We start from the raw sequence: 9629 nt of genomic DNA on the forward strand, positions 1-9629 counted from the left end.
CTGCTGCTCCTGAGCACCTGGTCTGGCATTTACAACTTTACAAGAACAAGGAGAACATAAGAAAGAACCTTGGTGGATCAGACCAGAGTCCATCTAGTCCAGCACTCTGCTACTCAGAGTGGTCTAACACCAGGTGCCTTTGGGAGCTCCGGCAGGATGTAAAAGCAATGGCCTCTCTGCTGCTGCTGCCCTGAGCACCTTATTCATACATTTTACAATCTCATAAGAACATGAGAACATAAGAACTAGCCTGCTGGATCAGACCAGAGTCCATCTAGTCCAGTTTCCTTGCTACCGCAGTGGCCCACCAGGTGCCTTTGGGAGCTCAATCAATGCAGGAGGTGAAAGCAAGGTTCGGTTGCCGTTGCTGCCCTGAGCACCTGGTCTTGCTAAGGCATTTCACAATCTCATAAGAACACATGAGAACATAAGAATGAGCCCGGTTGGATCAGACCAGGAGTCCATTCAGTCCAGCACTCATTACTGGCAGTGGCCCACCAGGGTGCCTTTGGGAGCTCAAGGCAGGATGTGAAAGCAATGGCCTCTCTGCTGCTGCTGCCCTGAGCACCTGCTAAGGCATTTTACACCATAAGAACATGAGAACATAAGAATGAGCTCGTCGGTGGACCAGAGTCCATCTAGTCCAGCAGCACTCTGCTACCGTGAGTGGCTCACCAGGTGCCTTTGGAGCCTGGCAGGAGGTGGTGAAAGCAAGGGCCTGCTGCTGCTGCTGCTCCTGAGCACCTGGTCTGCTAAGGCATTTACAATCTCATAAGAACATGAGAACATAAGAATGAGCTCGTTGATCAGACCAGAGTCCATCTAGTCCAGCACCTGCTACTCGCAGTGGCCCACCAGGTGCCTTTGGGAGCTCAATGCAGGAGGTGAAAGCAATGGCTCCTGCTGCTGCTGCTCCTGAGCACCTGCTGGTCTGCTGTTAGCATTTACAATCCATAAGAACATGAGAACATAAGAAAGAACCTGCTGGATCAGACCAGAGTCCATCTAGTCCAGCACTCTGCTACTCGCAGTGGCCCACCAGGTGCCTTTGGGAGCTCACGTGCAGGATGTGAAAGCAAGGGCCTGCTGCTGCTGCTGCTCCTGAGCACCTGGTCTGCTAAGGCATTTACAATCTCATAAGAACATGAGAACATAAGAAAGAACCTGCTGGATCAGACCAGAGTCCATCTAGTCCAGCACTCTGCTGTGGCCTCCACTGGGTGCCTTTGAGAGCTCACATACGGGGAGGTGGAAAGCTTGTGGCCTTCTGCTGCTTCTGCACCTGGTCTGCTAAGGCATTTGCAATCTGAGATCAAGGAGGATCAAGATTGGTATCCATAGATCGACTTCTCCTCCATAAATCTGTCCAAGCCCTTTTTAAAACTATCCAGGTTAGTGGCCAATTTTAGTGGGCAATTTTCAGCCCCTGCTGAGCATTCTTTTCAGTTCCTATGCACCCTAGACATTGGTCCTTTCTGCACAGCTCATTCATAATGAGTTACACTAGTTATGAATAAACTCTAGGGGACCTCCATGGCCACACGGTACCCAAACACAGAGGCGTAATGTGGGAAAATGGCGCCCAGAGACATCTGTTCTCTAGCCAGCAGTTCCTTCTGCCCTCCCCTCTGGGGAAGGCAGAAGCAACTGGAAGGCTCCATGCTGGGGTCTTTGCTTTTATAAGCTAGGGGGTGGGGCCAGGGGTGGGGCCATGCTCCCGAGCTTATAAAAGCAAAGGCCCCAGCACGGAGCCTTCCAATTGCTTCTGTCTTCCTCAGAAGGGAGGGCAGAAGGGACCGCCTGCTGTGGGCTCGGAGCCAGGAGGGGAGTGGGGCTTGGGGGAGCTGGCAGAAGGGAGGGGGCAAGGCTTGGGGGGTCCTCTGGTTTCCTTGACCCCACCCATGTTGATGATGACATGGACGGGGCCGAGCACGCCAGAAGACGACAAGGCAGCTGGACTTCCTGCTGCCTTGCCAATTTCCTGGTCATGTGGGGGGGGGCAATTTTGTGCCCCCCATGTAACCAGATCAGTGGTGCTAGGGCAGTGCCCTCAAATGGCAATTCTTGGGGAAAAGTCATGACAGCAGACGACTGCAAAAATCTGTTCGTACTGTGGCTTGTAGGTACGCTAATAGGGCAAAGAAGAAAACACCAACCCACCTTTGTAAGATTCAAATTTCCGTATTAGGAAATGGCATTCTTCAGTAATCTTGTCCTCTATGGTCCTCTTCCCCATCCCATAGTCACGCAACGTGGCTAACATAAATCGCCGCATCACCTTCCAGTTCTCACCGTGAGACATGACAACCCCTGAGTGGAAGCAAAGGGCTGGTTTCAAGAGCTGGCATCACCCGTATGACTGTATTCACAAAACCCAGGAGGCCCTGCACCTTGGAGAGAACCCATGATGGAGACATGCATTGTGTTTGGGCTATGTTTACAGATGCAGATGGGATGCCCCTTTTTGCACCCACAGTCAAGGAGAGGCTACATAACAAGGATTGGCTACACAATCCTTCCTCCAAGCAGCCTTCTGGAGACTTTGTCTGTCTTGTGAGGTTGTTGCTCCAGAGCAGTGTTTCCCAACCTTTTTGAGGTCAGGGTACCCTTGACCTCACTCTTCATACCCCTGCCGCCACCCTCCACCTTCCCCTCCCATTGCTCCTGCTTGCCACACACCCCACCTTCTCCTCCCAGGGTGAAGGGAAGCACTGGGGGGTGGCGGCTGCTGACCTTGTGGCAGGCCCTGCCCCATGGGCCAGCTCCATGTCCTTGCTGGCTCTCTGTGGGAGGTACACTACACAGAAATGAGGGGGGGGATGTGGGCGGTAGTGTTGGCTCCAGGTACCCTGGGACATGCTCACGGCACCCCAGGGTACCACGGTACCCTGGTTGAGAATGGCTGCTCCAGAGGAAGAGCCACATGATCTCGGATAGGATCCACCCCAACAGGTCAAAAAGGATGGGCGGGATTTTTCTCACTGCAACACTTAGCTCCATTTGCACCATTTTGCTATTTTCCTGTGGCAACACCCTGAATAAAATTAGGGACAAGAATCAAGAGATCTTCCTTCCACTGAAAAGCCGGGATGAAGATAAGGCACCTTGAACAGTGTCCAAAATTCCATGTGGGGGAGAACCAAACAGTGGCATATTCTGGGCACCCAGTCCCTGACTGAATTCCCCCCACGCCCCGCTGCGGCACCTCTGCAAAAAATTCTACAGACCTTTCCCCCATCCTTCTGACCAGCAAGACACTTTGGGATTGGGAGGGCGCACTTATTCCCTTGCCTTGTCTCCACCCCCAGTGCATTGCCAGTCTCAACACCCTCATTTTAAATGTAGCTAACTTTCCTCTGTCCCTCTGAGCAGTGCTCAGAGACCAGTGGAGGGCACAGCGGTGGGATGGGAAGAGTTTGATTGGGGGCAGGGTGAGGGAGAGAGAAGGGTGGGGGCAGATGGCCAAATGACTTCCACATGTTACCCAGGCAAATGGCACCTGGGTTGTATGCCCCCTCTGGCCCCCCTAGATACGCCACTAGAACCTTCTGATCAACAGCAATATTGCCAGCTCAATTGATGGCATCGCCTGAAGACATTCGCTGTCACCACTACTTCTGTCTTGCCTCATCTGCTCTGCCTATGCTGCTCTTGATACCTCTAACTCCAACCAGGAGGTGAAGTAGCTTGTCCTCTGTGGCAATCATCCTCCAAAGTCCTGCCTCTTAGTACCTAGTATTCGAAAGGAATGTCCTCACCGTAGCCTTCTGAAATGTCTTCAAACATCGGGATTACGGCCCTCTCCCCGAAGGCATCTGCCTGGTTCACCAAAGCCTCCTTTACAGTCTCGTAGCCCGTCAGAACTACCATTTTCTGGAATCCCAGTTGGAAGCTGAAGACAGGACCATACCGCTTGGATAACTGCAATGTGATTTTAAAAAGACAGTCCAGGTCTTCAAGACAGTGGCCATCTTGCTCAAAAACCACAGAGCCCTGCTTTTTGTGGCCAGTCATATCATAAGTGCATCTGTGGCTGGCATCTTCAGAGGTGTATCACAGTGTATAACAAACTTCTCTCTGTGAAACACATCTGAAGATGCCAGCCACAGATGCAGGCGAAACATTAGGAACAAGATCTACCAGACCCACAGCCACACATCATCATCATCATCATCATCATCATCATCATCATCATCATCATCATCATCATCATCATCATCATCATCATCAGACAGGAAAGTGACCATCATTGACATAGCAGTCCCCGGTCGAAAAGAGGCAGGGTCTGTATTGGAAAAACAGGCTTGAACACCTAGAAGGGGTCACTAGATAATCGCGATTTGAAAATCGAAGCTTCAGCATCTGCCTATGGTAGCATAAACCAGCTGAGGTCATCCGAAGTGGTAATCGGCGCTCTGTGCACCATCCCAAGAACTACTAGGGCAGCACTTGAAACATATCTTCAAATTGGACAAAATTAACATCTGTCAAATTCAGAGAGTAGGCGAAGCCCTGCTGGGATCCGCATGAATACTGACGTACCATACATTTACAACTACCTAGGCACCTCTGGGAATTTGAGGCTTGAATTGTAATGAAGGTCAACAACCAGGTAAAGATCTGGCAGCTGTGAAATCTACAACAGAGCAACAATCAACAACATCAACAGCATCATAGTACAATTGTGGAAAAGGTGTGGATAATTAATGATGCAGTTCCGCAAGGTGACAGCAGAATTAATGAGGAAGCAGCTCGGAAAAGAACTTACGCGATACAAAGTTTGGGATTTAAGGACTTGAACTACAAAGCAGACTCTGGCACAAGCCAGTAAAAGGTGGTCCCAGTGGTGATTCCGGCACACAGGGTGCAGTGCCTAAGGAGACCTTGACTGCACTTGAAAACAATCGGCGCTGACAAAAAATCACCGTATGTCAGCTGCAAAAGGCCACCCTACTCGGCTTTCTGCACGCATTATTCACGTCGATACATCACACAGTCCCCTAGATGGCTTGGGAAGTGTCCTATCGCAGGATCATAATACAAAATCCAGCATATTGATCTTGTTTGCTGTGTATAACTGTTTTTGTATCAATAAAATAATAATGATAATGATAATGATAATGATAATCGCGATACAATGAATCTACAATCCTTTCATCCATAAGTCATGATCATTAATTCCGGCAACTTTATAGACCGTTCAATCCCCAAAGGGCTCTGTGACTAGATAAGGTGATTAGGTAAGGTCCCTGCCACATCACACTGCTGACTCATGTTCAGTTCGTGATTCCCAGAGCCCTTTCACAGGTACTGTTGTCAAGCTAGGTGTCACCCATCTTTCATTTTGTCTGCCTAAGTGTAGCGTTTTGCTGCCTGGCTATTTGTTTGAATTCTCCTTTGGTCTTTCCCCCCTTTTTCCAATGTTTATTGACCAATGTTGTCTGGACTGTCATCCAGCTGATTACTGACTCCAAACCCCTGTTCAGAACTTTTGAGTGCTTATGATATGCTTAGAATTGATGTGAACTATGTGCTACTAGGAACGTCACATCTGTTCTGCAGAAGAATGTTCACTCATATTTAAAGAGACCTGACAACATACTCTGCATATCTCCCAAATCCTGCAGGGACTATCATAGTTATCTGGTGATAATCTAATCCAGGCTAGCCTGATCTCATCGGATCTTAGAAGCTAAGCAGGGTTGGCTTGGGTTAGTATTTGGGAGAAGAGACCTCTAAGGAACACCTATGCAGAGGAAACTAATGGCAAACCAACTCTGTTAGTCTTTGTCTTGGAAACCCTACTGGGTTGCCGTAAATTAGCTGTAATTTCAGGGCAGTTTACACACAAACAATCAACTGTCCCTTGATCTGAATCACGAGTCCTGTTAAATAAAAAGCTGTCCACACATCTTCTAAAATCCTCCATTATTTTTATCATTTTACATGATCTCCATTGATCAGCTATGCAATTATTATCAGTTGGCAGGGTTCTGTTGGTTTTTGCCTTCGTTCTCAACCCTTGTTGAGAAAGGATAGTATCAAGAATCCAGTGAGGGATCCATCCAGAACCCTTTGTCCAACAGTGGCCACCAGTTGCTTCTCAGAAGCTCACAAGCTGGAGATAAATGACCTATTTAATCCTCTCTTCTTCAGCCAGCCAGCCCCTGTGCTCTCCCCATGGCACTCACTGGGTAGCAGTAAGCATACAAACACAGCAGTTGCAACGCATAAAATACACAAGAACAACACAACTATGGTTCATTTGTTTACTTCACACATCACTGTGAGGGAGAAGCTTGAACATTCGCTGACTTAGGAGGAGATCGATATAACATATGAACCCATGAGTGGTACAGAAAGAACAAAAAACAGTTTACCTCAGACATGGTTCTGTAAGGCCTTTTCAGGTCTACAAGGTGGAGGTTTCCAATGAGGGGCCACGGCCTCGGTCCTGGGGGAAGATCTCGTCTGCGTGTACTCCAGAAACTGCCCGCTTTCAGAAAGAAGGCCATTGTAAGGACAAATAGCAAGAACAGCGAAATCGGATCCATGAACTCCATGCCTGAGAAGCAGCCTGAAGCAAATCCCGTGAAAGTGGTAAAGCACAATTTGATGTAGGACAGTGTCTGTCAGATGAACAGGCAGAATAAATATTTGTTCTGCCAAGCATTAAAACTCTTGTAAATCAGTGATAACTTTCCAAGTGACGCAATCCCAGTTTTTAATCCATTCTTAATGATTTAGTCTTTCTTTCACTTATTGAGTGGGTGGTGTCTTGCTCTTTGAAGGAAAAACTTTGCAAAACAGGTTTTAACTCTTTGGACTTTTTTTTGGAAGACCTTGGGATTCGTTGGCCGATTACTCTCGTTAGCTCTGCCAGTTCACAGACTGGCTTTTCCAAACAAAATTGAACCAAAATGTTCAAAAGCATGGCAAGGCCCACCTGAATTCTTCTGTTGATCATCTTGCTTCTATTTTGTTATCAATGAAAGGGACTTTCTTCACTACCATCCGTATGTCAGGCTCTCGAACGTGGAAATAACAGAGACTGTAGGAAAGTCCTAAAGCAGTTTATTTCTACAACGCGCAGAGTAAGCTGAATCTAAGCTCTCCCACTTAGATCCAGAGATTATATCCTTCAATCCCCCCCATTTGATTCCCGCCAAATGTGTTTCACAAAGTGTATAACATTTGCACTACAGAACTTCAAGAAACCTGGGAACGTTCGTACCTTCCTGCAGGAGGGCTGGCGCCAGGGAATTGCCAGGGAGGGGAGAGGGAAACAGGAAAGCATTTACAGGAAACATTTGCAAGTCTTACACAGCAAGACATCTGGGCATTGACAGGCTTGGTCCTGACATTCTGCCCCCTTAAGACCTCCCCCCTCCTCCTGGGCGATCGGGGTAAGCCCGGTGGAATGCCTTCACCAAGCGAGGGGCTTGAACATGTTTGGAATCAACCCACTCGTTGTCCCCAACCGGGAAATGAGTCCATGCGATCAAATACTGCAGCCACCCACGGTGCACCCGGGAGTCTAAAACCTCCTCCACCTCGTGGTGCAGCTCCCCCCACACTGTTATCGGAGCCGGTGTGGCTGGCTGAGGGTGCCTGTCGTCCGGAGGGGGTGCCTTCTTGAGAAGGCTGCAATGAAACACGGGATGCACAGACTTCAAGTTTTTTGGCAACCGTAATTCGGCTGTCACGCCATTTATCACTCTGAGTATCTGGAAGGGACATATGTACCTCTTCCCCAGTTTCCTACACCACTGCAGCCCCCACAAGTTCTTGGTGGACAAGTACATCCAATCCCCCACCGTAAGAGTCACCGGCTGCCGCTTCTTGTCGTCCTGCCGCTTATACCCCTGCTTCGCCTTCTCCAGGGCCTGCTGCATCGGTCCCCATGCTTGCTGGATGGACTGCACCCATTCCTGAAGCCCTACGGGCCCCTGCTGGACCTCCCCCAGGAAAGGAAACGGCTTCGCCAATTGACCCGAGACTACCTCAAAGGGGTTTTTCCCCGTGCTACTATGCACCGCGTTATTATAGGCGAATTCCGCAAAAGGCAGCAGGTCAACCCAATTGTCTTGCTGGAAATTAATGTAACACCGTAGGTACTGCTCAAGTGTTGTGTTCAGCTTAATGTCAGGCTCTCGAACATGGAAATAACAGAGACCGTAGGAAAGTCCTAAAGCAGTTTATTTCTACAATGCGTAGAGTAACAGAGAAAGCTGAATCTAAGCTCTCCCGCTTAGATCCAGAGATTATATCCTTCTCAATCCCCCCCATTTGATCTACACCAAATGTGCTTCACAAAGTGTATAACATTTGCACTACAGAGCTACAAGGAACCTGGGAACATTCGCACCTTCCTGCAGGAGGGCTGGCGCCAGGGAATTGCCAGGGAGGGGCTGAATGGAAGTTCGTGATGTGCTAATTGACAGATCTACCTGTCATGACACACGCTAGGCTAGATTATGTAAGTGATTCATATCTGACTGCTAGTATTTTGGGCAGAGGGTAGGATAAACATTGCACTTGACACAAATGCAACACTTTCAGAGAGCTTCTGCTGTTCACATATGTGGAGCACTGATTATTAGCTGAGTAGCCCGACTTTGTCCTCCTCCTTTCCATTTAATTTCAGTGCATATTTTTTATTGCAATCAAATCAACCACATGGTGTTTGGCCTGTAAAAAGGTATCCTGCAAGTACCTCCAGTTTGAGAAATTCCCAGAGATTTTTGGGTGGAACCTGAATAGTGATAAGCACAGAGAAATAACTCTTGCTAAGGACAGAGTTTAGCCTGCTCTGTCCAGTTAAAATAACCATCCAAAGATTTCTCAGTTCTCAAAAGATTTATTGTTCTTTCCAAGCTAGCTCAGGGAACGCTCCTCTGACAAGCAGACCCGGAAGGAGGTTCAAAGGGCTGGGTGCCTGTGTAACATAATTTATACTTCACAAAATAGCCCACCCAGTTCCCTGTCCTTTGGTTAGATTCAGAGGATGTACAGGTTGGTCACTACATTACTATTTGATTTCTCCACCCTGAACCCACCTTGCCCTCCAAACTTCTAATTTCAAACTTTAACTAAATTATTAAACCATAATTGCCAGGTTTATAGGTTACGCTCCAAAGGAAACCTCCTATTTAATCCATACCTTTAAAACAATAAGCCTTCTTGGTCCCACTGACCTCATACTTATTTTACTTACATTAATATCTTAATGTAGACCTGGCTTTCTTTCCCCCTTTTTCCTTTCCCTTTCCCCACCATTGCACTAATGCCTCAAGGGTTTTTTTAAGGAGGGTCTCAAGGAATATACCTTCTATGACTTCTGAGAGAGCATCCTCTCTCCTCCCTTTTTTATCCTTTTTCCTTTTCCCATGTGTAGTGTATTTCAATAACCACTACTCACCAAATTTAGGGCATCCCTTTTCCATCAGGGGTCCCTCTTTCCTTTTTTGTTGAAATTTGAGCACTGAGAAATCGGCTCTAAAAAAAAGTCTCGAATGTCCTGTCACTACTGTGAACTCTAAATCATCCTGTGTCTCCGACTGCCAAAAATTGGCAGTGGCGCCCCATGGAGAGACTGCTCGACCCAGAGCTAAACAGTGATGGATTAT

At 47.9% G+C, this 9629-nt stretch overlaps 1 protein-coding gene across 1 annotated transcript in view; it reads right to left on the reverse strand.

Moving 5' to 3' along the window:
- LOC125436226 (cytochrome P450 2K6-like) overlaps positions 1 to 6563 on the reverse strand; it is a 154231-nt gene extending 147668 nt beyond the window's left edge. Inside the window, exons 1-3 of the mRNA XM_048503063.1 lie at positions 6381 to 6563; positions 3759 to 3921; positions 2161 to 2310 (exon numbers count right to left, since the gene is read on the reverse strand). Of these exons, the coding sequence (XP_048359020.1) occupies positions 2161 to 2310; positions 3759 to 3921; positions 6381 to 6563 (496 nt within the window). The remainder of the gene's footprint in view (positions 1 to 2160; positions 2311 to 3758; positions 3922 to 6380) is intronic.
- Positions 6564 to 9629: the final 3066 nt, after the last annotated feature.

This window comes from Sphaerodactylus townsendi, linkage group LG01, assembly GCF_021028975.2.
Source record: "Sphaerodactylus townsendi isolate TG3544 linkage group LG01, MPM_Stown_v2.3, whole genome shotgun sequence".
Classification (NCBI taxonomy): Eukaryota; Metazoa; Chordata; class Lepidosauria; order Squamata; family Sphaerodactylidae; genus Sphaerodactylus; species Sphaerodactylus townsendi.